Raw genomic sequence first — 26152 nt, forward strand, 5'->3', positions numbered from 1 at the left:
CAGCATATCTGGGCGTCCAACGGCGGGTTGGCCAAATTGCGGGGTTATTCTTGGGCCGGTCTTGAGGCTCTTAGCCATTTGGAGGGGCTTCCAAGTGCACGTTCGGGGTGCGTATTGTCGGCAGAACTATAAGATGACAGCTCTAGTGTTTTACATCGTGAAGGTAATGTCACAAGAGGGATTGCTGACAGCTGGTCAAGACGGAAGGCGCGTAACAAGATTTCGCTGATTGTCTTCGCCTGACCGTCTTCCAATGATTCAGCGACATTGAATGGCTGCATATGCCGCAAAATAGACTTATTGTCGATAGAGAGGACGCGGTTGGAGTTCGCGCAAGATGAGATGGGAGACGCGGAGGCTTAGCGCCACCGGCGTCTTGGCGTGGAAGCCCCGGATGCGAAGGGATGTGCTCTTGTCCGCACAATCTCCCCCGCCCTACCATTACTCACGGAACGTCGTCCATCGACATTGTGAAGCACCTCGTCTGTGATGTCCGTTGTGTAGTATTGAGCTGTCACGGCCTCTCACAACGCGTTTTGAGGCACTACAAGCTTGTTATGGGTGGTTTCTGCTTTGCACTATACACCTGTAGTACTCGAACACCTCAATGCTGATGGTCGAATAGACTTGAAGTAACACATCATTCTTCAATTTTGCTTCTTGTTTCCGTCAAACTGTCATATTGGGCGTCTCCAGCACACGGCAGCGTATCACTACGTAGTAGGGTTACCACGATCAGTACTCACGAACACGACTAGTACAGCAGCGAACCTAAGAACGTCAGTCAGCCGCCACTCCAATGTATCTATAACACGTACGCGGACGTCACAGCAAAAACCTCAGCTCGCTTAGCGTTAGCGAAGAACGTCAAACAGAAGCTCATCCCCACGTTGAAGGCTGCGATTGTTCAAAGCTTTGCTTTGAGTGACTCAAGCTGAATCAACACGAGAATTGGTGCAATGGGAAGCATCGCCGCAATCATGGAACTGATCCAAAGCGTGATCTTTGCCACAGTGGTATCATAGTAGATCTTATGACCAAGGTTGCGATCCCCTTTCGTGAAGAGACCCAGTCCGCACTTGAAGAGATATATTGCGCGTTCAGACACGACGCGAGAAAATTTGTCTTCTACATTGCGTGGATGGACTGCGATGATGTCTGGTGGATGATTGTCTGGGTCATCAGTCGTGCCCCACGTTTGCGCATCAACGCCATTCAGATGATCAGGGCCCATCTCTTTGCTCTCGAGAAAGCTTTGGATATCGTAGAGATCAAACCGATCTGGTGCTTTGAGCTTTTGAAGAATGGAAAGTTGGATAAGGGCCTCATCTGCTAGGGTTGTCATCCTGATGCACACGCTTGAACTTCATTTTACTCACTGTACTCATTCAGTTTCCTCTGCATTTCAGCTATCAATTTGATCTGGCCCGATTGCTTTCCATCTGCTTCCTCGAGCATACACTTGTAGTCTACTGCATAAACAGCTCGCTTGCCCTTTGTGCCGGCCTTGTCTTGCTTCTCGATCAAGTGCAGATCCTGCTCCAATATGCACAGTTCGGCTTGAAGGTATAGTATACGTCGCGCATTGAGACCATCAAATCGGCGATAAATTCCAGTCTCTGGCTTGAAAGAAATGCGCTCGGAAAGTCGAGGGTAGCCTATCGGATGTTGCTCCCACGCTCGTACAAGTGGCACGGTATTCTTTTGATCCTTGCCAGTGGCACGGAGTGCCTTCTCCAGCATTTTCGAAATATGTCTTCAAGGTATGGGGTTGATTCAAAGCGTTGGATCTGGTGGACATCCGGGGTCGCGATTGTTTATGATGAGGTTTTGACGCCCGCACAACAGGCTGACACAGTTACGCATGTACCACGCACTCGTCGTTCACCTAGTTTTAGCGCTACATCCGGCGGCTGTACGAGTATTTCAGGTTACACTACAGGCACGAACGTTTGCTGCATTGCTCTAATCCTAAGAAGCTTATACCACGTGGGCAACTCTCCCACGTGATGCTGGTAGTGAGCATAGTTACCATTGATCTGAAATGCGGGGAAAAAGATATCCGAAAAGCGGTACAATTATTCAACAGTTTATTCAACGTGGGCGTGCGTACCCAGGTATACTACATTTTTCAATTTGCCAGATCTCAGTAGCCTACAACGTATCGACAGCGTAGAGTACCACACACGCGTCGTGCACCGCACGTTTGCTCCCATTCATCATCAGTCAATACGATATATGTAAATGAGATAGGTCGAATGTAGGATAAGGGAGCACACCTCCACGTTGGGAGTTAATCATGGCCACGTCTTATGGATACCAGGTTTGTTCATCGAATCCACACAGGTGATCATAGGCAAGCAAGCATAGAGAAATATAAATTCCATCTTTGTAGCATATCTTTCTGGTTCACTTTCCGTTCGATAATTTATTTTACTATGCCAGCATCCGATCAACACGCTTCTACTCCCCAACGCACTCATTTTAAACGTCCTCGGCTAGCGCAAAGCCTCCTGGAAGGTGGGCGTGAGGGAGTTTCGAAGCGAGATGACGAGGATAACATCAAAAAAAGTGTATCGGAGGGTGCTGAGAAAAAAGCCAAAGACGAAGTGAGTAAGCTAGAATATGGCTGGGTATGCGGTCTCAAGGCCGGCTACCATTGTACTGAAGAAGACCCAAATGTCGGGCCACCGGAAAGAGTCGAGCAATGTAGCGGTCCAAAACGCAGCCTTGTCAGAACCGCATCATCTACAACGGTACGTATTTTCCCCTCAGGCCATGAACATCTCAAACAGCGGCTTCTGAAGGATATTAATATTGTCACCGGCAAGCACTATACTGCGTGGTTCCATATTGATTGCAGGACTTTCCGCGTGCCCATGGAATCTGGAAAGACCTGTTTGAAGTGCTGAACTATTGTAGAACCTGGAAACTACGCCTACATATGTGTGGCGAACCGAACAAGTGGAAAGGGTGGCGGGAAGGAACAGGTACACATGTCGCTCCTGGTCGAGTGAACAAAGGTTCTCCAGCACAACAAAGGGGAAAAGATACTGAGCTGCATGTAGGAACATTGGTGGGCTGTAACTCAACTCTCGCTGCATTACTGTCGGTTAAGCTTTCGCGTTGCTAGCGCCAATGTCTTGCTGGTATTTATGCATGTATGCTACAATAGCACCAACCTTAAGCAACGATCTGAAGATACCGTGAAATCTTGCTGACAAGTGTGTCATACTGAACGATTAGCCATGTCTACATTGACTTGCTTGTAGTCTACCCCATGTCTCACGTATGAGCTACCCCCAATAGAACTTCACCGCTTGCCAGTAAGGTGGATAGCCTAGTAATATAATCACTGCGCACAGATGCATGAGGTTAGCGCTCTATTGGGTGTAACTCCGACTTCCTGGGCCATCATGAAGAGCCTAGTCCCCAAAGACTACCCGAATAGCTGCGGACCTGCACGTTGAATTAGTTGTAGACCATTCGATTGAGGAACAAATCCTACGCTGTTGTGATTACGAACACTTCGATTCGTCTCGCATCCGTGAACCACAGTTGACAAGGCGATATGAGGCCATTGAATGCAACGATGGTGGCGAGGTGGCGAATAACAGACATAATGCTCACTGGCGTAATGATCGAGATAATCGGCATGATTGAAGCGATGAAGTTCGCTAAGCAGGAGGTAGATCTGGTGATGGTAGCTCGGTGATTATAAATAACGAAGTCATCCCTTTTCTCTCCCGGACACAGTCGCTTCAAGAAGTCTAGGAGCACAAGTACTTGTTCTCAAAGTTTATTTGAGAAGGAGTCAGTGTACTTTCGGGTACACAGCGCAAATATATCATCAATCGCTGTAGGATTCTGGCTCTACAACTAATCCCCAGGCGTGTTCATCTGGCTCCATTATAGGAATTTTATCTCCTCATTGCCCATCAAGTTCTCTTTGTTTTGAGATAGAACATTTTCGACATTTCGAGCCTGTGAATGGCTGCTTGGTAGCACAGCGGGTCGTCTATTGCCGCGTCAATTAACGAAGGAGTATAATCTGTGAGCGTCTTGCTGTGGCGGTTCAACTTCTCGCGAATCTTTCTGATAAGGTTGAATGGCACAAAATCTTCGTTTGGCGCCGAAGCAAACATCTTCAGCCAGTACCAATTGTGCGCATATCTATGCTTCTTACGCACACAACTTCTGCTATCTCTAACTTCCGCCATATTGAGTGTTTTTCCCAGATGAATGAGTTCTGCCTGAAGGCAAAGGAGATACCGCGTATTGAGGGCTCCGAAGGAACGGAAGATGGCCCTATTAGGCTGTGCACCCATAAAATAGGCAAGTTTGGGGGGGACCTTTGGCATAGCCTTAGAGCAGCTCAAATTTCGATGTATCTGGCAGTGCGATAGATGGAGAGATGTAGAAGATCGAATACTGCCCTTGCGGCATAAAGTAACCACCGCGCCAGTGCCTATCATATGTTGCGCCTGGTCTAAAGTACAACACTACCCATATTTCTTTAGGTCGAGTAAATCCGATTCTAGGCAGCTACAACAATACTGGCACCTCCGTCGCTGATCATGAGCCAATGCACGTAGAATGATGATCACGTCTGGGCCATCTGTAAGACACCCACTAACGTTGTCCTTCTCCTTCGCATATCGGTGGCGTCACGGGACGAGCTCGCTGCGACACAGCGGCAAGGCTCAGTTGCAGGTGAATGACATCAGAGGCTTAACAGTGAATGCTTTGAACCAATTCGGCATGAGTGGTGCGTTGGGATAGATTCTGAGATATTATCGGCTGTCACGATTGGGTTCGTATGCCGGCTGGCCGTACAAGAAAGTCTGAATTATCTATATAAATGCAACGACCATGTCAAATGACCTACTGTCCGTAACGTACTTTGTACTGGCTCATCCATTGGGAGCGAGAGAAGCATTGGTCCCCACCAAGATATAACCCTTTCAAAAGATCTCTTGATCATCGTACGCTCTCACACTTTCCAGCCGTTCTCTAACTTTCTTGGGATCCTTGCAGACATGCTTGCTATCCCAGCCATCACTACCTCCGTTATGATCGGGAAATGTCGTCTCTAGCCCTTCAAGAGCCATATCCGCGCTACACATGATAGCTTGGCGCATGTAGTCGAAGCAGTGAATCATGTGCCAGTGATGGTCTTCTTCGAGCTCGTGACCGGAGGTCATTCCAGAGTAGACTGCGACGACAGCGTAGAGGCAGTGGAGCTGGTGTGTCATCGATGTCGTGAAGACAGTGGCATTAGGCCAGACGATGGGGGTGGGGAGATCATGGTAGTTCTCTGGATCTGGGATGCTCTGGAAGCCCATGCCGACTGTAGTGAGTGTTAGTAGATATTTTGGGAAAGTCTGGTGTTAGGGCAGTTATACCAGGCAAGAGCTCGTTCCATGCCCGAAGTACTTCTGGCTTGAAGAACTCCGATGTATTGTAGGGTGCAAATGTCTGATTTATCTCGAACTTGGTGATCTGCGTAGGGACTGCACATTGGTTAGTCAATGTACCAAGTTGGATAGAACAGCAAGGCGTACTGTGTGGTGACCATCCAGTGATATCCCCACCGACATCGTTCGCGCTTGTCGAACGAGCCTTCCATCGTGTTGAATCGAGCATGCCCTGGTCTCTAGCCAACAGCCCGATGATCACGAGTTGTAGTCCTATCACTAAGACCCATCGCATCGCTGCCACCAGCGGCGGGCACATTATCCTTCTTTTTGACGGTGGTGCTCTGCTGTGATATTCGCCAGCTGCCCATTGCTTCTCTCCCCCAACCAAAGATTCGACCTCAGTTGATGAGTCGTCATCATGGTGATGGTCCTGCGAACGTACGTCTGCGTAGTGGTGTTGTGGCTCCATCATGTCGATCGGTGAATTAGTGACGCCAGGTCAGTTGTTGAATTGAATCTTAGAAACGAAAGTGAACGCAGCTGAGGAGCCAAAGGCAGCGGCGGCCTCCGTACAGATGTACTCGTATGTCAAACATGCTGGCCCACACCGAAACGTTGAGCCTGTCGCTCCTAGTCGGGGCTGTCATTGCCACTCATAGTAGACGCCGGCGACAGCTCGATGGGTAGTTCTAAGCGTGAGTTGAGGATGATGAAACGAGTTCCTGTATAGGCGATACGTAGGCTATGCCAAGTTTCGTTAGCCTGCCGAGATGAAACCGAGGATGAATCGCCAAGAGTATGAAGCTATCTCGTCCTCCGCCTGAAGCGAGGATAGCGTGAAACCCAATCCAAACATCGAGCATGAATGTTTGTATGCCATCAATTGCAATTAATGTTGGTCCTATTATTCTTTGGGCGTACTGCCGGCGTTCCCTCCCATGATCTCTACCAAGTAAAGAGACGTGGTAATGATTATTGACAGCAATACTGGGGTCGATACATGTGAGAGAGAGATGAATTGTTTGTGCTGTTAGGAGACACAGAGGAAATGTATGGAGGGCGTTATAGGGAGACGTCCCGTAAGCTGAGATAGCTGCAAGAGCTAGGGAACAAGAGAGAATGTTGCGAGGTGTAAATGAGTTGATCGGAGGAAGAAAGCATAGTTTGTAATATTGGAATTCGAGGTAGTCCATTGTGGGTGTGTGGTGGAATTTGCCAAACCCGAATTACCACATATGCAAAGCGAACCAGACGATGCGTGGACTAGGCCAGAAAGTCTATCAGATTCCGGACGCACGGTATGACAGCTGTAGCCATGTGATGTCTTGTAGGACTTCACAGCAAGTGTCTACGAGCGTCTTCATCGATTCTGCAGCGCTAGTAGCTGATCTGGGTAAAACCAGCAACACAACATATGTGCAGTGTCGCACCTGCCTGCGCGCACCCGTTACATTCTCTGACTGGTTCCACAGGCTTATGAACTGGACTGGTAAGTGTAGAAACATGTGATCTAGGCTTACAACGCAGAACTTGGGCGAAGTCCGGGAAGGAGTAACCCATCGCATTCGAATGTTGGCACGCAAACCACGTAGCTCAATGGCCGTAGTAACATAAGACGGACCAGACTGTGGCAACATACATGTAAATCATGAATATGACTTGCTGTTGCGCAGGTCGAGATCAACTTTGTCGAGTGGGCGGTGGTGTTGAAAATCGCGAATTCGTAACGACTCGCTGTCCCTGAGAAGCACGGCGACTCAGCGCTTGACACACAAGTCGCTCCTGATGACCCATTTCTCACCGCTGGTGACCTCACGCCCTTCGTGCAGCATGCAATCTGCGCCATGTCGATGCAGCAACGCAAGGCCAACTTCGAGATGGACAACGAAAGGCTCAGGTGGTGGATCCCTACTCTTCTTTTTAGGCGGGTCTGGATAAAACACCGTCTCTCCGCCGATACAGCCCGTGGCTGGAGAGGTCAGGTATATCAATAAGGTCCAGGTGGTGCGCGTTGGCACCAGCGGCGAACCGGAGGGCTGAAGGGTTACATTATTGGAATCGTCATCTGGCTCTGTTAGCATTTGGTTCATGACTGCCCGATGGCTTCCAACGGATCACCGAGTAGTGGTGACGTACAGTGCTGGTCGAAGAACTGGCCCTTGGAGTAGCGATATATGCGAATGTTTGGGTTTAACCCGACGACCTCGCCGCCCCACAGCTCCTTCCGCTGTTCTGCACTAAGACCGAGCGCCCCTTCCTCAGCATCATCACTGACCAACTTCCTTAGTCCGGTCTGGTTCCACAATCGTTCAGCGAATGCGGAGTCGTCAATTTGATAGCGGTCGTTCACTCGCACCGCATCACCCTTCTTGGGCTTTCCGGGCGTTGTCGTCAGTGGTAACGATGACAGGAAGGAGACGTACGTCTTGCATAGCGACGCTGTGAAGAAGTTGGGAATAGTGACGATCTGCTTCGGAAGCACTTCCTGCAGGGCAAGGTCCTCTTCTGGTACGAGAGGAGTGAAGGCAGGCCAGTTGGGAGGCTGTCTCACTGGTTCAGATGATGTCGCCAGCCTGGCAGATGCACCTTGCTGTGCCTTCTTCTTAGGCGCCATGATAATTGCGCTTACTGATGACTAGGAGGTAGCCCAGACGCTTTGATTCTGTGGTGCTGCTATTGGTTTGGAGATTGCGCTGCTGAGTGAAAAGTTTGGTGGTTGGCTCCTTCCCTACCAAAGAACGGCCAAGGGTGCCAAAGAGCGCGTTCACTTTTGAGGTTTTGCTTTGAAGTTCCTGTATCTTCCTTGACAAGGCGTCCTCGTTCCTTTCTGCACTCCTTTCACGCCTCGATACCGCCTGGGCCGTTACCTTTGTCGCGTGCTCTTGCTGCGATCAGAACCAATGTACCAACGATGACTCCAACAGGTAAAAGCTTTGTGGGCGATACGCCTCTATGGCCGCTCAGATCTGGAGATGCCTTGAATGAGAAATCGATGTATATCTCCCACGCATCAAGTTCGTCTTCCTCATCGGCGCCGTCGGACCTTGATGCGGAGATGGGCGGCCAAGACCCACGTGCAGCAGGATTAGGCCCGGCGCAAGCCTCTCATGGGCAGCCTCGACCGACATCCTCCGAAGACACCAACCTGCTGCGACAGCACGACGAAGGCTCTTTGCTACTGGGAAACATCCTAGACAAGAGCTATTCCGCCCTCTTCGAGCTTCAATTATCTCGTATGTGTTGCGCGACACCGCGACGCGGTTTGCTGAGGGAAAAACAAGCGCGCCGCTAACCACCTGCAGAGGACGGCATCCTCGACCACTATTCCCTGGGCTTTGACTTCCCTTCCACTCTCAACTACGCATTTCCCAACGAAGATGGCGGCGGCAGTATGGCCGTAGCCCCTTCCAACGAGCTTTTACACCATGTCACCCCCCAACATGACATCCCCGACGCCCTTCTCTCGCCTGCTCCCGATCAGCGCATTCCCGACATGGCAGCCGCGACCAGCGATGCGTCGGCCTTGCCTGCCCTCGGCGGCGAGAACCCACCTGCCGACCACAACGTGATGGACACCACCCTCACCAACGGACTGCCGCTTCTGGACACACCCATCGATTTTGCGCAGTCCAACAACCTAAACGGCGCCGACATGAGCGGCATGCCCATGGACATGACATCCGCCTTCCCACCCATGAATGCCTTCATGCCGCCCACGACCAATGAGCGCCTCACAGCCTTTGCGCGTCTGCGCTTCGATGACGGCTCCTACTATATGCATACCTACCAGATCACCCTAGGCCGAAACCTCGATCTCGCGCACAGAGACATGAAGCGCCTGATCAAGGCCGAGGCGCTGCACGCAAAGGGCCATGTACAGGCCGCCCGCGAACACTTGAATGGCATGGATGAGGTCAACGGGAAGAAGGACAAAAAGAAGAAGAAGCACAAAAAGGGTGGTGCTCGCAGCGTCATCTCAGAGAAGGGCGGCATCCTCAGCGCACCCATCGAGTCGATGCCCATGGAGTACCAGCAGCGTCGCCAGAGCAATGCGTCGCACTCCCTCAGCTCAAACTCACATCCCACAGGCGAATCCAGCGAGGAAAAGCCCGCCGAGCGTGCGCCGCAAGACATGATCATGCAGGCCTTCCCCGAAGTGCCCGCGCAATTTGACGGCCACGTCCCCGAAGACCCGAACGACTGTCCATTCGTACCTATACATCCGCAGCAAATCATGGCCAAGACCGGGTCGCTAGGTCCAAAAGGCATATCACGAGAGCATGCCAAGATCTTCTTTGATTTTGACGCAGGACACTTCTGTATCCATGTCCTGGGTAACAATGGCCTGCATCATGAGGGAGATTTTTATGCCAAGGGCGAGACTGTACCTCTGGATCATGGCGATCACTTGCAGCTTGGTGCTGTGAACATACACTTCTTCCTTCCAGACGTCGCGCTTACAGAGCAGCAACGGCATCGCCAGGAGTCTGGTTCACGCCCTATGAGTTTCTCCTTCGAAAATGGGAACGGTCAGTTAGAAAGCGACGAGCACGTCAGCTCCGAAAGCGAGGATCAGCAGAGCGTCAACCCGCGCCATGTCTATTATCACCATCCTGTCAGTGACAGCGACGATGATGATGGACTCGCCGATGAAGAAATGGATGACTATGAGGAGCCTGTTCCCAAACCGCGACAGAAGACCAGTCTCAAGCTCAAGATCAAGAATCTGCCTCCCGCTCCTTCGAAAGAAAGCAAGAAAGCGCATAAGAGGAAGCATCAGCACCGCGAACTCACGCCTGATGAGCCTCCAACGAAGAAGGTCAAGCTCAAAGTCAAGGACACTGCGAAGCTCAAGGAAGCGATTCGGGAATCTACGAAAGAGCCAAAGATTCAAAAGGAGCGCAAAGAGCCTAGGGAAGCAAAGGAACCAAAAGAAAAAGAAGTGGCACCGCCTAAAGAGCCCAAGGAACCCAAAGAACCTAAGGAGCCGAAAGACAAGGGCAAAGCACCAGCCAAGGCTCCCGCAAAGGCACCTATCAAAGACGAAACGCCAGTCGAGGAGCCCGTCAAAGATATTCCCACGGCTCCAAAGCCCGAGCAGCCAAGCAAGCCCCCGCCGAACGATAGCCCGCCATTACTACGTAAGCCACACGAAGGCGAACTTGAAGCCGGAGACATCGATGGTCTTATTACGGAAGAAATGGCTATCCAGCACAATCTGCCACGGAACCTCATCGGTCATGTCGTTGAGAAGCGCAAAGGACCAGGTAGACCGCCCAAGGATGGCATCATGTCAAAGCGCCAGCGTTCGCAACTCATCAAGCAAGCTAAGGACATTGAGAGGGCAAGAGCGGCTGGCATCGATCCTGCTGATATCCCGATCCCGACCATCAAGCCAAAGGCACCCAAACGCAAAGAATCAAACGCTGGCGATGGCGACGATGACGGAGTCATGGAGACAACAGAGCAGGGCGATGGTAGCTTGTCCGCTCTCCAGAAGCAGGCAAAGCCCATCAGGCCACCTCGAACTCCTTCGCCTGAGATGCGCATTGAGGACTATTCCGAAGAACAGCTGCAGCGTCCCACAGCCAACTATGTTGTTTTGATCCACGAGGCAATCTCTTCTTCCCCCACTGGTCAGATGAACCTTCAATCGATTTATACTTACATCGAGCGGAAGTATCCCTGGTATAAGTTCAAGACTACTACCAGTGGTTGGCAGTCTAGCGTGCGTCACAACCTTGGTCAGCACGACGCCTTCATGAAAGGTGATAAAGAGGGCAAAGGATATCTCTGGAGAATCAACCCTGAAGTTTCAATAGAGAAGGAACGCAGGAAGAGGCAAGCCAGTCCTCCACTCAGTAACGCTCCGCGACAGTACTATCCACCGCCGAACGGATACCAGCCGTACCCTCAGCCCGGGTACCCATATCATCCGGGCATGCCTCATGCAATGCCACAGCCACCCCCGAGACTGCCACCCAGTCTTGCGCAACCTCGCTTACCACCTAGTATGGCTCGCAATGAAAGTAATTCAGCGGCATCAAACACGTCTCAGAACGCGCCCCATCCTTCGCCTTATGCGTCCCCATGGGGCGGCGGTGGTAACACGGCTGGAAGTCCGCCAGCACCTAATCCTCCACGACCGTATCCGCAGCCCAACTCGCAGGTTCCACCAGCTTCCACAGCAGCTGGTTCAAGCGGTCAGTATGGCGTTCTCTACCCCACGGCTGCTCCACAGCAATCGCCATACAGCCAACCTCCGGCACCCAGCCCCTACGGTGGGCCATACGCTAATGCGGGCGCGAGCCCGTATGGCCCAGGTCCGCCTCGCCCTTATGCAGCATACCCACCACAAGGTCAGCAATCGAATGCTACTTCGGCATCGCAGCCACAATCTTCAGCATCACCTTACGGCCCACCTCCGTCTCAGACACCCTCTCAGCCAGGGCCTCCAAATGATGCTTCGGCACCGCACCCGTCTGGACGTTACCCAATTGGAGTTCACCCAGATCTCATTCGTCAACTTGAAGCGTACCGTCACGTTTACCTTGACAAGAGACCAGGCCCAGATGAGCAGAAAAAGGTGGACAATGCTATTAGAGCTTGCGTAGACAGAACTGTACCTGAATCGACTTTGACGGAACAAGAAAGGAAGTTGCTCATATCTATCTGCGGCGTAGAGAGCATCAACAAGCACGTCAAGAGAGCACCTGATGTCAAAGATGAAGATGAAGCCAGTACTGCAGCAGCGTTTGCGGCAGCGGGTGCTGCAGCAAATACCATGGCTCAGCAATATCCACCAGCACCACAGTCTGTAAATCCGACCGGCACTGCGTCCCCAGCACCGACACGTGAGAATAGCGAACCGCAGAAGTTCACGCCAAACATGACCGGCGCATCACCAGCTCCGCCCACAACCACTGCACAGCCAACCGCCCCACCTGCGTCCGCCATGGCACCTTCGCATCGTCCGAGCGTCGAGCCCATCACGCCCGTCCCTGGTTCGCCCGCAGTTCAAAACGGCACGCCGCTGCGGCGTCCAATGACCGAATTGACCGCAGATAGCACACCCGGCGCAGATGAAGCGAAGAAAACGGAGAACAGTCAAGATGCGTCGAAGAAGGCTGAGTAGGCTTCAATTTGATGAAGCTTTCTTCATTCTTAACACTCTCCTTTCCATAGCTTCGTCGCTCAGCCTATCTCTATGCGCGTCGCTCATTTCTCTCCCCTCTAATCAGCGTTCCAAGCCTGTTTGGAGCTAGCTAGCATTTGACTTTGGCGTTTTGGGCGGAAGCATTTTGGCTTTCGCCAACATGGCGATATTGATACCCCTTGACAGCGTAGCTTGGTTGGGGGTTCATGGTTATCAAAAGTGAAATTTCGCGTAAGTTTTTACGTCGAATATGGGACACATGCGTTATGGTATACATGACTATTTCGAGTAGATAGATGATAGTGACGACGAGCGATAGTATTGCGTCGGCTACAAAAATGGATATACACTTGCATGGACATGTGTTGCTTTCTTCTGACCGTAAAGTGTGAAATTCCAAAACAGAACAGTTCTACCTGAATCAGTGGCTGTTATTTCGATTGTAGCCTGGTCTTTGTTCGATCCTGACGCGCGTTCAAAAGTACATCTGCCCGTGCATATGTTGATGCCTAATTCAATGAGTTGTTGCCTAGTAAAGTTCTTCAGTAGTCAGGGGTACAGCGCATATCACGCGACTGTAATTGATGAAAGGTGGAAAGTCTGTACGTAGAGAACGTCAAACGGTAAAGAGTCTGGTATTGCCCGCGTTCTCATAGGTAGAGTAAGTGCCTCGACACAAATTCAAAGCCCAAATGCTACGATTATATATAGGAAAGAAGAAGCGAAAGCCCAAGATGCCGCTTCTGCTGATATCGCCGTACGCCTGAAATCCCCACCACTCGCACTCACTATGCCCAGTCGAGAGCAATAGTCTGAGCCTGCGTCGCAGCTCACATGGCCATCTCAGCCTGTAGCTTCCGCAGCTCCTCCTCTTCGTCATCCTCCTCAATCCGCTGTGGTGCCTTGGGGTTGGTATTTGGTGCTTGTGGTAGCTTCTGTGACGATAGGGCGTCATGGATAGGCACGTTGCCAGTATTAAGCATTTGCTCGTCGAGCTTCTCTTGTTGTAGCTCTGCGAGTTCCTCATCCAGCTCGTCTTCGTCGATGCCGTTGGCGCCAACGCCCGAGGTAAGGGCTTCGCCGATCTCTTCGCCGATTGCGTGTTGCTCGCGGAGTTCCTCCCTGCGCATGTTGTTAGCAAGCTTCTCTATAGATGTTGTAAAGCGCAGGATACACACATGACGTTGTCGACCTTGTCGATGGTCAGACCGGCGTGTATCTGCTTCATCGCGGTTCCTGCATTCTTCATGGCGTCCAGCGTCTCCTTGTTGATGTTGGCCGTCTCGATGGAATAGATCTCTCTTTCTAGCGTCATGATCTGTGAACTGGTCTGCTCGAGCGAGTGCTCGAACTGCTTCTTTCGCCGTAACGCCGATTTGGCAGCTGCAGTAGGCGTTAGCGACAGTATCTTGAAGTGAAATCCATGCGAACTCACCTTGCTTGTTGGTGGAAACATGTTTTCGCGCCAGCGCATCTTGCTCGTCCATTTGGTTTTGTAGATGCTTCTCCCTCTTGTTCAGCATCTCAAGTTGGCCTCGAAGCTGGAGGATGGCCTTCTTTGGCGCCTCCTTCTTTGCCTGGCCACCGCCAAACCAGCCCAGGCCCCAGCCGCTCATATTGAAGTAGTTCTTGGGGTTATCAGTTAGCAACTCTCCTTCACTTGACGCTATCGCAGGTCCATGCAGCTGGTTCGAAGCCTATCAAAGAGTGGGATGGTGGGGCTACGGGGATGGTGGGTGACTTGCACGTACTGTGTGGGAATGCGGAGGGTGTTCGAAATACTGTGTGTGAGAGGATTTCGCGGGAATTTATGTTGTTGGGGCGGCGGTGTTGGAGGGTTTGGAGGGTGCCTGGATGGTCATGAATCGGGCCTGGATGCACGAGGGTATGATGTCGTCCGCGCTAGCAATGGCACGTGCATCTCGGCTCCGGTTTCCACCGCCTTCTGCGGCGCGTTCACCACCATGTCTGGTCCAGTTGCATCGAATTTGGTCCTGTTAAATGACTTGTCCGCGTGTGCGCAGGGAACAAAAGTCCGCTTTCTAGGCTGGTACATGGACTCGTTTCCATTAGTGTCGCAGAAACTGACTGTATCGCAGCATCGATGGATACGTCACTGAGACCGCAACACTGCGGCTTAAGCACAACTACCCGATATCTAACCCGCCCGTTATTGCGAATCTCGATATCCAACATGTACTGGAGCGGATAAAGCATCTTGACGTAGACATCGGAACGTGGCTAAATGTCATCGGATATGTCGAGCGCAGGAAAGAGCAGGGCGTCTTTGTACAAGCCGTCACTGTCTGGAATGCCGGCAACATCGACCTCAAGGCGTATGAAAAGGCTGTCGAGGCGCGCATGGAGGCTGTATGAACGACATGAGGGTTATGCGGATATGCGCAGTACTAGTGGGAACACGATGCTTGATTAGAAGCGTTACATGGATTGCATAAGGCCATACTGCTGCGCCTACAGCTGGCTCATGGAATGCACAAGGCGCATTTGCATCTTCGGTATACCGCACGCTACTCTCTGTGGTCATACAGCCCTACGCGCGATCTCTTCATGTAGTCTCCGCGGCACCTTGACCTTGTAGCGGTTAGGCGTTGTGTCATCATGAGTTCCTGCTTGCTATCCCATCAAGACGCAGACAGGCTGAAGAAGACTTGTCATTGAAGGTTTGCAAGATATCGGAAGTGACGGATTCTCACAGACGCACTGGGGGTTAAAGCGATACATTCATGCACACATACTCCAAGGACGATTAGAATATGACTGTGTAAGACTAGCACCGTATTCCACTCCCTATCCTTGCGTAGCAATATCGTGGTACACTCTCGAAGAGGCCACTCCCAATCTCAATGAGTCAATTCTCCAAGTGCCTGTTCCATACATGAAGCCGATCTATCACTTGTCACCTATTATTGCTACTACCACCTCAGCAACAAGTAGGTTGCACCCCATGCCGACGGCATGTCAACTCTTTCAGCAGCCGAAGTATGGCTGCTATGGCTAAGTCCTCCACCAGCCCCCATAGACCAGGTCAAAATTAAAGCTCAATGGCATGGGGAATCCTCAGACAGCGATATTGGGTTGAGACGTGGGAAAAGCGTGTGCCGTGGATACCATGATGACGAGATACAACAGGCTCGAGACCACGAATATCGAAAATCTTGTAGCAGTGGACATCGTGGTGATTTGAATGTTGGAGACGTCAAAGTCAGAGTTTTGTGGTTCGCGAAGTGGGGTGTAGGTATAGTTGCGAAGATGTGAGGAGGTTCGGGGTAGTCTGACAGGACACTTAAGGTCTTTGTCGCAAAACTTTGATGGATTTGGGCTTGTTTGATGTTTAGAAAGATCCGATGATGAGCACGTCTGGAGAAGACGATGGATGAACAAGTCTGAAACCTGACTTTATACTACAAGAAAAGGACACTGGATGTGATAAACATAACCTCATATAGGGTGTAGCAAAGCGCGACTCTAGCAATTCGTGTGATGGTAATGAACCAATGTCGAGTTTCTCATGTGTGCGATCGAACATGGTAGCGAGATGTAATGCGATCAAACCAGTGCAAACCCAATCATATGCTAGACAGGAACGATGTACTTTTCGAACCCTGGCCAGTTCCACCTTAGATGCTTCCTGATTTTCGGTAGCGTTCCGTGTTCATTTAGTAACGTGATCCAGAGTGACCTCTAGTGGTTTCTTATCCTATATTGTCGTTAGCGTTATTACCGTAGAATCTGTTGGCGCAATGAAACTTACCCAAAGTATGTATGTACACTGCTCGCCCCAATCCCACCTGTCCCGCTCATCTTTCAGCCTGAGATTGAAACTCCACAACAATCTCGCAAGTATCAATCGCATCTCGTTGTAAGCAACCTTGGCGCCTATGCAACTGTGTCTACCCACCATGAAAGGTGAGAATGCAGCCATGTCGTCTTGTTCTGGTTTTGGGTGTAGGAATCTCTCGGGTATGAAGGAGTTTGGGTTGCGGAAGTTGTACGATTGTCTATAGGCGGAGTATTGGTTGTAGGTTACGTAGGTCTGTTCCAGATAATTTAGTCAGGACGAGATAGCATGAGAGCATAGGTGACTTACACCCTCAGGAACCCATTGGTCGCATACGGTATCTCCACCTTTAGGAGCAATGCGTGGCACTCCGACAACGACGGGAGGGCAAAGTCGCATGCCTTCGTTAATGACCGCGTTTAGGTAGAGTAGATTGCTTGTCGAAGCTATTGTTATGTCGCTCTCATTCTGGAAAGTCTCCCTGATCTCTGCTGTGAGTCGATGCAAGACACCCTTGTGCTGCACCAACATCCTTACAATCGCAGTCAAGGCACTGGCCGTGGTCTCGCTCCCAGCAAAGGCTATAACGAGCAAGTTGATGCCCCACTCAGCATCTGTGAAGCGATCCTTCTGATCACTGTACTTCTTGGTTGGTGTTACCCAGTCTGGCCGCTCCACTTCCAGCGCTACTCTCTTTTGGGCTTGTTCCATACTCATTTTACGATGGTCCATACTCCTTTGCATGATACGCTTGGGGATGATGTGTCGGAGTAACTTATCGATGGGAGGGTAATGATTGATCGACCCTATCAAGGCGAGCCCTTTGCCGAAATCTTGGGCAATGTCGACCCAGGGATGCGCTTTGCCGTTCGCAACACAGTTCCAGGACTCACCGTACGTGAAGTCTCCGGAGATATCAAAAGTCAGATAGTTCAGCCATTTTTCAAGATTGACAGTTTTCCTCTTTTTCACTTGCTCCATGAAGAGATCAACGTAGCTTTCAATGACTGGCGCTTGTTCTTTCAAGCTCTTCTCCGAGAAGGAATTCGCAAAAGCGCGTCTATACCTCGCGTGATCTTCTTCATGCCAATTCACGATTGAGTTAGGCTCGGTTGGTGACATCTTCTTGAATGAAGTACGGTTGCGCTCGAAGGGTAGATGACCAGGGCGCGTGATGTAGATTTCTTTCAATGCACGACTGTCGGCATAAGAGAGCTCGTTGGGAGCCACACGTACGATTGATCCATACTTGGAGTGGAACTCAGTAAATCGTTTGTGTATCTCGCCGCGTTGCGTTGAGATTACATAGGGGATGCGGAAAGATCGCCAGAGTAGTGGACCGGGGTAGTGGCGTAGCGGATGAAGAAACGCGTTGTAGAAGGCGTATGCAAAGGTGAGCTACATTGGGGTTTTAGCAATAGAAGGGACACTTTGAATCCTGACATGAATTACTCACGGTTAAGACGAGCAACACACATGCTACCATTGGATGCACCCGACTTGGTAACGATAATTGGAAGCCAGCGGCACGATTATCGCCCATATCTGCCATCACAAGATCTAGACTAGGTTCAGGAGCTTAATTTTATGTCTCGGGTGCCCTTCTTCCGAAATATTGCATCCAAATAGCGATACTCCCTATTTGGATGTAGAGTTGTCGTGGCGAAAGGACAGCCCTTGGCTTACGAAGTACAGCACCCCGCTTTGACCTTTCCTCTTTCGGCCACGATACTTTGCCATCTCAAGACCCGCGCCTTGGGGCATCCTCGCGTTGATGACATTCCGGTATGTCCTTCCGATAACTCTAACATGGACTTGATATTCCCCATACTGTTGTGAAAGCGAAGAATCAAATGGCACAAGCTGCAGGCCGATCTACCGCTTCCGCATTGGACGCGTCCTTAGCATCCGCCCGACACCTGGAGTATCAACTTATGCCGGCTTACTCAGAAGCAAATTCAACTGAACAAATGTAGAACGGGAGACATCTACCGTCTCGGTAGGTGTCACCGTCTCGATTGCCATCATGCAGCCTATGCAGGAGCTGTCAAGAGTTTGAAAAGCATTTCAGGATGCTGACAGGAGCCCAACGTCCCGCGCCTACGCGTACCTTCACCTAAATGAAGGGTGCCTCCTGGAAGCGTTCGAGCGACGTTCACGAGCTGGGGAAGTGTCGCACGTTGTGCGGGATCATCGCTGAAACCCTTCGCTTGAGCTCTGACACAGTTCACTCTGTGAACTTCATGGGTTTCGAAACAGTTGTTATTGTGAAAGATCCTTCGGTCGACCTGTCCCTCACATGTCTAAACGAAACACTCGATTGACTCTCGGGTGGCGTCTGCAACGTCGTCCCACAATACACCACGAGTATGCTCGCTAGCTAGACGTGTGTCACGAGCTTAATGTGGAGCGAAAAAAGGAAGGAGGCTAATATCGCCCCTTCGACGGACTTGCAGGAAGCTAATAAGCCAACATTACCCCTCTTTCGTTGCCAATGAAACCATAATAATTGTCTTGTCAGCCGATTAGAGCGCATTTTGCGGCTCGTGGGTAACCTGGTTCTGTGCTCCAGAGCTAACGTCTTCGCTGCACGTCGCCTACACGGTTGCAGCCTTCGCGAACGTTTTGCCGTGTACTCGTATCGGCACCAAAGACGAGAGCGAAGGAGCGGGTTCAAGAGTGCTACTTTTCATCTGAACCAATAATGTTATTTGCGCGTAGAGATACAGTCTTTGTGTAGAAGAGGAACGTAACGCTCAAGCTCGCGCATAGCAAGCTTCAGATTCGCTTAACCGCAGCTGTACGTAGCACCGGTGCCACCGCGGATGCATACCCCATCCATGACACGCCGACGAGACATACGCCGCAATTCTTCCCTAAGGCTACCCGTGAATGCCTTTCCATTCCAGAACTCACGGTTGCCGCATCTTCCGTTAATCTTTGTTGAGTACCCAGTTAATTAACCAACATTTGGGCTTGAAGCGGGGCGTTCGATAGTGCATGCATGCCGCTATCGGGTCATTTACTGACTTTGTTCAGCCAGATCAGGTCATTTACCAGCCGTCCGATGCATGGCGTCTGCAGCGCACAGGCGGCGGGTGAATGCCAGGGAGGCCCCCAGGCTTATACCCAACCTCTTGTTCGAGCAAGCGCAAACTCAATTCCCAATATTGGGTGCAGTTCTGCCGACGTTTGGTGTTCGTCTGGAGGGCCTGATGCTGAAACTAAAGAATCCTCCGTTGGATGACTGGTGAGGGTGACAAGCCAACTGCGCCGCCTCCCTAAGGCAGAATCGATGCCTTGCTGTCAGACATTGCGATGGATCCGGAGGTGATGTACCCAAAAACTAACGTTCACAAGACTCGGGAGCGCGAATGGAGGCTCAACACGAAGAGTGGACAGCGCCACCGGAATGCGGCTCACTAGAAGGGAAGCAAAGCCCATCGTATCGCTCTCGAAATCCCTGCTTTTGATCGCAAGATTGCACGTATCAGCGCTTACAACAGACACAAGCCTTTTACCCAGCTTGCCGAGAGCGGCAAGGTGACATGCGGAAAGAGGACTACCCTAAGGCGCTAGAGCCACCTCCAGGTCTCACCAATTTGGCGTGCATATCGCTTCAAGGATAATAGTAGGAAATCTGGTCAAGATGAAGGCCCGTGTTGACGTACATACACATGGCGGCGCATGCATGCCCGTGTGGGCCCGCCTTTCTAACGGCCAAGCGCGAAGGTTACAAATGAGAGTATAAGTCTGTCGAGCCGCCTGGTCTAAGAGGTAGTGTAACAACGATATCAGCTTCGAGTTCTTGACACCAGCGAAGAAAAACGAAGTCGCCCTTATTCTGATAATATTGGTCTTTTCACTTCATCGTTCACCGTTCACCATTCTTTAGGATTTTGTCGCATTGCACATCATCCACGCATATCTTATCGTCAACAGCGTTCGCTTTTCGCAAAGCTACTCGCTATCAGTCACCATGCTCTTTTCCACGATTACTACGGCGCTGCTTTTTGCCGCGTCTGCCACTGCAGCTGCTCTACCATTGCCTGGCAAACCGCAAACATACACTCCCGCTCGTAACCTCAAGAGCCTCGCCAAACTCTTTCCTCAAAGCACTCTCGCAAGTCCAGACAGTCTCGGCCTGGACCTGAAGTACGTTGTCCTCGGTATCGGCACACAGAACTACACATGTAGCAAACCTGATGACAGTGTGGCTCCTGGGACCACTGGCGCATATGGTAAGAACTCTCTCAGTTCAACAGCAGGACATGTCTAACAACCATCAAGCTACCCTATACGACATCGGCACGAAGCTCAACAACGACAAGATGGCCAGGTGGAAGATTGGCTCCATTTCTCCTCTTGCACTATCGCTGAGCGAATGGGCTCCCCAAGTTGTGGACATGAGCCTCAAGTCTCAAGGCTACGAACATATTGCGGGTCATCACTTCTTCGCCGATGTATCAGGAACCAACACGCCAACATTCGCCTTCGACAGACTGAGCGCGCCATTCCCCATGACTCAAGTGGCCAAGATAGCCAACGTCGATGCACCAGCACACGCATGCCCAGGCAAGAACGGCCTACCTGCTGTTCAGTGGCTGTACCTACAGCACAGGACCGGTATCACTCAAGGAGGAATCGATACCGTCTACCGTGTCGAGACTGCTGGTGGCAACAAGGCTGCCACCTGCAAGGGCATGCCAGCTTCCTGGGAAGTCAAGTACGCTGCGCAGTGTAAGTATACACGAAACACGTGCACAGCTGTAGTAGTTCACTAACATTTCACAGATTGGGTCTATGGTCCAAAGCAGTAAGCGCCCAGTTGGCGACGCTCGTTTCGAGTCAGTTACGAACGATTCTATTGTCTCATGCCTTCTACAGTTCTTCTGCGATTGAATTAGTCGCGCGCGACTATATTTATCCTATTGGCATCTAGACAGTGCGCAGCAGAGCATGTGTTTCTTTTCTTATTACTTTTCATTCCGTCTTCTGAACTTACGATACCCTTTCTTTCCCATGGTTCGCACGGCTTTGCGAGGTCTTGATTCTATCACACGGGCATTGGCACGGCTACAGGCGTTGGAGGCTCTGGGCATTCGGCGATTACAGTGTATATAGGCTCAGTATAGGCCTTGTCTTAATTTCAAAAGCTTTTCATCCATCCTTTTGGTTGTCTGTCGATGCTTACATGATTTCTCTTGGAACACTTCATAATGTGGTACGCGAACTAGCGCGCAAAAAGCTGACTGGACGCGAAAAGAAGACAGCTCCAGTGACTTCGTCATCCCATCGGGATACAGTCAACGTGACACATTCGCAACTACCATTTGACCAACATGAACCGCTTATGCGGATCAAGTGCCACGACAGGTACTTGATCCACCGATCACATTGCGGTACGACATGTCAGCCAACATGCGAACCTCGCCGTATATGCCGCAGTAAGGCGCGCAAGGCTGCTTGCGCTATTACGTCCAGTCCAACAGGCTCGAGATACTAACAACCTCTCATTCGCCTACCACACTGCCTATGAGCTAACAAGAAACACTACCGACCTCCTCTCAAGCCGTCATGTATCTCATGGGTCTTTTCCATCTCGATTCCAAGAAAGCCTTACTCCAATACATGACATGAACCCTTCGCCCAGCCCTGTAAGCCCTTCCGTTACCCATGATATCTGGAAATAAAATAGACCGACTGATTGGATGATTGCTAGATCGGGGAGTGGTTCGTACTATTTTGGTCGCTGTGGCAGCGGGTATTTCGCTTGGCAAAGCGGGTGTGAGTGGTGTGGCACAAATCTGGTTTGACGGCGGCTAGGGTGTGTCGGAAGTTTCTCTTGGACTTATGTGTAGTCTTAGCTTGAACTCTATTCACTTCTGTGGTTCTAGAAAAAAGAAATAGTCTAGTAGCATGTACGGAAAAGCTGATTCCTGGACCAATAGCGAACTTCATATGCATGCTCTTGAGATCTGTTTCACATTCACCATGGTCGAACTATAGTAGTCCCTAGACCTTGGGGCTTCTCTATGGCAAGCGGCGGTCCTTTTGCTACCATTATAGGTCTGGCTCTAAAGGCTTGCAACTCGTGATTTTGGGGGCTCGTGTATCCGCGCGATACACCGCTGGCTCCCCTCCTTTCCTTTACTCCAAGCTGTATGTCGATCAATATACCACGAAGATATACCATCTGATTCTTCTTTTCCAATGGCATCTGCAAGCGTCAACGCATCGATAATCGCCGCGTTTGCCCCATTTCCTCCCACAATAGGTTCCGCATGGACTGCATCGCCTATGAAGCACACTTTATTCTTGTTTAGTTGATCGTGCAATTCCGATAGTGATGCCGATGTCGTCCGCATTAGCCAATGGAGAATCCTATCATCGCGCATCTTTTCCGTATCGAAAATCTTGGAGAAAGGAGCTTCGAGATCTCCCATAGCGCTAATCTCCGCAAATAGCTCTTCGGGTATATTATTTGCGTCTTCATTCGATCGATTAGGACGATGCAGAGGATCCTCATGTCCGCGTACAGGTCTTGAGAAGATCCAGCTGATGCTCACTTCTTCTTCCTTCTTGCCGTTGACACTAATGCTAAGAAAGGCGTCGTTGCGCTTCATCTCAACGACGTTCGACCCGTTCATTGTCGGGTAGTATGATTTGTCGAAGTCCTTGAAAGCCACCCTCCTTTTACCGTTAAACGCGACGTATGGCAGGATATCTGGAGCTATGGACGGCAATAGTAATTTTCGCACGTCCGAGTGTACGCCATCCGCACCTACGACAAGGTTTCCAAAACATGACTCGCTATTTTGGAATCGCAGTTTAGAGCCTTGCGAAGTTTTTTCGATTTCCTTTAGTGTATTTTTCCATCGTATGTCAAGACCTTCGCGCAAGAGTTGTTCAAGCTTAGCCCTATTGGCGCGAAAGGAAGATTGTGTGTCGTATAAACCACTGTGAGTCGCTAGGTTCGTGAGCTGCGAGATTGATCCGGTACCACCGCTCTCTGTATCTACAGCTACACGGCTCTTGAGCGTGTTGACGTCCAGATCAAGTATCTTGAGAAGGGGCTGGTATGCGGTGGAATGGAGAGTGATGGCATAGTTGAACCGAGGGTTCGACGTTCCTTTTTCGAAGAGGATGGAAGGGATGCCACGATGGAGAAGCGCACGACCAAGAGTCAACCCACCAAGGCCTGCGCCGACGATGGGAATTGGTTGAGTCATGTTACCAATTCAAAGAAACAAAGTGGTGTTCAGGATACTCTGGCTGTACGGGTCGATGGCGTTGGGTCGATACCGGACCACGATCGAGCCAATCACATGCAGCAGGAGTGGAGATCATGCGTTCTGATTTGGTGGACGCTTTGTACATATTGGTAACCAGCATAGGCAAACACCGACAATGCAGAAACTGGCTCCATCAAGTCCAAACACTTTAAATATCGAATTCGTTCACATCATATACAGCCACTCTTCACCTTCTCTATAAGACTACAAATAAATGTAGCACAGAGGCTCTCCACTTAGCGTGCTCATAACGTCGCCAATCTTGACATTGGGAGTGTTCAACCAATTCGTCTCGATAATGTCCTCCAGCGTAGTTCTCGGGCCATTAGGGTCGGACAAGAGACGTGATCCCATAACAGACTTGGCCTGATTGAGGTGCAGCGCCTGCCAAATCCACCACACTCTGTCAAGCATCGCGTGATGCATGAAGAAAACGGGTTCGTTGGGACTACTGTAGAAGTCACCACTGTCGCCACCCATAGCAAAGTGGCCGGAAGCGTGAAGACCTAAATGTGAGTGTACAAAGTTAGTATTTGTCTCATCTGCAGTTCGTACAGGGACATTACTAACCGAGGAAACCGTCGGTGAAACGGCCTTGAAGCTCGTTTTGGAAAGACAAAATGTCCTTAGATGCGGCACCGAGTGTGATGTTATATAAATTTTCGAAAGAAAACCAGGTCTTGGATGCGAAACTGCTAAGATCTTCTTTCCGCAGTGTGGGTTGTAGGCGAGTGCTGACGCTGACGCGTTGTCTCCGTCCATTGTTGGGCTTACGGGTCCAAGATTGATTTGTACACTGGCATATTCAGCATACAAAACTCGAATCGCGTAGAGCTAGAGTATTGGTAGTGACTTACTCCTTGAACGGACCACTTTTGATACAGCCACCACCGTTGCCAGATGGGATAAAAATTCTGCCACCACCACCAACGCTCCCATTGTGCTTGACGTAATGGCCATCACCACCCATGCTTGTAGCAGAACCATCGAAGACTGGAGATTTACTCAGGTCGTCCTGGTAACTGAACCAATTCCAGTACGGCTGGTAGCCAGTGTAGCCGCACTCTTCCCTCAACGCCTTCTCGAAGGTATGCACAAAGTACCTATGCCAGCTCAAGAAGTTACCGGTACCGTGGATGGATCTGGTTTGGTTGATGTGCTGTCCAACGAAGTCGTCGTATCGGGTTCGAGCTCCAGGAACCAATTCCGGGTCAGACTTGGAGGGCGAAGTGTACATACACTTAACAGCGCTGCTATACGCTTTGCGCTCCTTTGCGGACATGAAGTCCCTGCAAGTGTTAAGCACTGGTAAGTCGAAATTTCATCAGGAGATAACTTACCAGTTTCGCCTGACAGGCGCATTAAAGATGTTGCAGTTAGCTCTCCTCTCAAGCGTACCATTTGTCTCCGCCTCTTTGAGTACCGCCAATGCTTGATCTTGAAGGTCTTGAAGAAGATCACGGGGCTGCAACGCAGCGGACTCCACCAAGCTGGCCAAAGCCAGGATAGCGGCTGGAAGACTGCAGAAACGCATCTTATGTGCGAGGTTGAACGAGGAAAGTGAAGAGCTGCGCGATAGCTGTCCAGCAACGAGTGCGTGTGTATGGTCTAATATGGGTTTTCACAGCCCTATACTAATCTGCATCTGCATGCGGCGACATGGGTCGGGAACTTGCATCCGACTAGACCGCCTTACACGAACAACGGTTGCTACTCGTGGCAGTGGACCGTATGCAGCAAGTAACTGGAAGTGGGCCGTCCCTTGCTGGCCCAAACAGCCTGCATGTGGTCCATGCTATTCTAGATGTCGGACATGACTCTCAACGGCTGGCTCTAAGATCTTGCCGAAGATGAACTTGTCGATCACGCTGATATAGTTCATGTACCGGATTTAGAGAAGCCATGGTCGAAGAGTATGCGTTTATGGGCATCTATGTATGCCAATGATTTCCCCTTGGTCGCAAATAAGTTCAGAAAGAGATGTTTCCTGCTGCAATATGCCTGATGAGATGCCGAAATTTGGGGTTCCCGGGTAGTGGATGGGCCGTTCGAAGTCCGACCACGCCGCAGCCACGCAGGAGCGGCAAATTTTCGTTTGCATCTCGGATGGTACCTGTAGAATGCGGAAGGCGATTCAGCTATGGAGTTCTCGTATCGTTCGAGCGCTAAGCTGGTAGTAATCTCTAGGTTACTGGTAAGCAAAGGACGATGTAGACCCAGAAGGCGTTCTTAGTTCCGACCCCGAGCGCGAGCGGGAGTCGAATGCAGCGGCGACGGCTGAGGTTCCGCATGGGACGGGACGGGCGGGCCCAGTATGGTATCTGCAGGGATCATTGTCACTAAGGCTATCTCGGCCAAATCTCCGAACTGCTAAACAACCGCCGGTTGTTCAACACACAATACACATTTCATAAAAAAAAAAGATCACAACGCACTGGAGGACACTGTAGATACACGAGAGGTGAGCTGCAGCGACATACCG

At 50.7% G+C, this 26152-nt stretch overlaps 10 protein-coding genes across 10 annotated transcripts; 3 read left to right on the plus strand and 7 right to left on the minus strand.

Moving 5' to 3' along the window:
* Positions 1 to 907: 907 nt before the first annotated feature.
* ALTATR162_LOCUS4043 (uncharacterized protein) lies at positions 908 to 1743 on the minus strand (the record flags this gene model as incomplete). The annotated part of the gene is made up of 2 exons (XM_043311653.1): positions 908 to 1329; positions 1380 to 1743. The coding sequence occupies 2 exons, from the start codon at positions 1741 to 1743 to the stop codon at positions 908 to 910; spliced, it is 786 nt and encodes a 261-aa protein (XP_043167588.1).
* A 3221-nt stretch (positions 1744 to 4964) lies between these two features.
* ALTATR162_LOCUS4044 (uncharacterized protein) lies at positions 4965 to 5889 on the minus strand (the record flags this gene model as incomplete). The annotated part of the gene is made up of 3 exons (XM_043311654.1): positions 4965 to 5350; positions 5406 to 5513; positions 5565 to 5889. The coding sequence occupies 3 exons, from the start codon at positions 5887 to 5889 to the stop codon at positions 4965 to 4967; spliced, it is 819 nt and encodes a 272-aa protein (XP_043167589.1).
* A 1288-nt stretch (positions 5890 to 7177) lies between these two features.
* Positions 7178 to 8034, minus strand: ALTATR162_LOCUS4045 (uncharacterized protein; the record flags this gene model as incomplete). The annotated part of the gene is made up of 2 exons (XM_043311655.1): positions 7178 to 7485; positions 7557 to 8034. The coding sequence occupies 2 exons, from the start codon at positions 8032 to 8034 to the stop codon at positions 7178 to 7180; spliced, it is 786 nt and encodes a 261-aa protein (XP_043167590.1).
* Positions 8035 to 8331: 297 nt separating this feature from the next.
* Positions 8332 to 12555, plus strand: ALTATR162_LOCUS4046 (uncharacterized protein; the record flags this gene model as incomplete). The annotated part of the gene is made up of 2 exons (XM_043311656.1): positions 8332 to 8653; positions 8723 to 12555. The coding sequence occupies 2 exons, from the start codon at positions 8332 to 8334 to the stop codon at positions 12553 to 12555; spliced, it is 4155 nt and encodes a 1384-aa protein (XP_043167591.1).
* Positions 12556 to 13406: 851 nt separating this feature from the next.
* On the minus strand, positions 13407 to 14192 carry ALTATR162_LOCUS4047 (uncharacterized protein; the record flags this gene model as incomplete). The annotated part of the gene is made up of 3 exons (XM_043311657.1): positions 13407 to 13698; positions 13755 to 13959; positions 14012 to 14192. The coding sequence occupies 3 exons, from the start codon at positions 14190 to 14192 to the stop codon at positions 13407 to 13409; spliced, it is 678 nt and encodes a 225-aa protein (XP_043167592.1).
* Positions 14193 to 14540: 348 nt separating this feature from the next.
* Positions 14541 to 14952, plus strand: ALTATR162_LOCUS4048 (uncharacterized protein; the record flags this gene model as incomplete). The annotated part of the gene is made up of 2 exons (XM_043311658.1): positions 14541 to 14626; positions 14676 to 14952. The coding sequence occupies 2 exons, from the start codon at positions 14541 to 14543 to the stop codon at positions 14950 to 14952; spliced, it is 363 nt and encodes a 120-aa protein (XP_043167593.1).
* A 1297-nt stretch (positions 14953 to 16249) lies between these two features.
* Positions 16250 to 17927, minus strand: ALTATR162_LOCUS4049 (uncharacterized protein; the record flags this gene model as incomplete). Its single annotated transcript, XM_043311659.1, has 4 exons — positions 16250 to 16294; positions 16349 to 16630; positions 16685 to 17773; positions 17832 to 17927. The coding sequence occupies 4 exons, from the start codon at positions 17925 to 17927 to the stop codon at positions 16250 to 16252; spliced, it is 1512 nt and encodes a 503-aa protein (XP_043167594.1).
* Positions 17928 to 20354: 2427 nt separating this feature from the next.
* ALTATR162_LOCUS4050 (uncharacterized protein) lies at positions 20355 to 21195 on the plus strand (the record flags this gene model as incomplete). The annotated part of the gene is made up of 3 exons (XM_043311660.1): positions 20355 to 20616; positions 20666 to 21115; positions 21170 to 21195. The coding sequence occupies 3 exons, from the start codon at positions 20355 to 20357 to the stop codon at positions 21193 to 21195; spliced, it is 738 nt and encodes a 245-aa protein (XP_043167595.1).
* A 1257-nt stretch (positions 21196 to 22452) lies between these two features.
* ALTATR162_LOCUS4051 (uncharacterized protein) lies at positions 22453 to 23607 on the minus strand (the record flags this gene model as incomplete). Its single annotated transcript, XM_043311661.1, has 1 exon — positions 22453 to 23607. One exon carries the CDS (start codon positions 23605 to 23607, stop codon positions 22453 to 22455), a length of 1155 nt encoding a protein of 384 aa, XP_043167596.1.
* A 267-nt stretch (positions 23608 to 23874) lies between these two features.
* Positions 23875 to 25204, minus strand: ALTATR162_LOCUS4052 (uncharacterized protein; the record flags this gene model as incomplete). Its single annotated transcript, XM_043311662.1, has 4 exons — positions 23875 to 24176; positions 24345 to 24466; positions 24528 to 24959; positions 25011 to 25204. The coding sequence occupies 4 exons, from the start codon at positions 25202 to 25204 to the stop codon at positions 23875 to 23877; spliced, it is 1050 nt and encodes a 349-aa protein (XP_043167597.1).
* Between the last annotated feature and the right edge of the window lie 948 nt (positions 25205 to 26152).

This window comes from Alternaria atra, assembly GCF_907166805.1.
Source record: "Alternaria atra isolate CS162 genome assembly, contig: 23, whole genome shotgun sequence".
In the NCBI taxonomy this organism is placed as follows: Eukaryota; Fungi; Ascomycota; class Dothideomycetes; order Pleosporales; family Pleosporaceae; genus Alternaria; species Alternaria atra.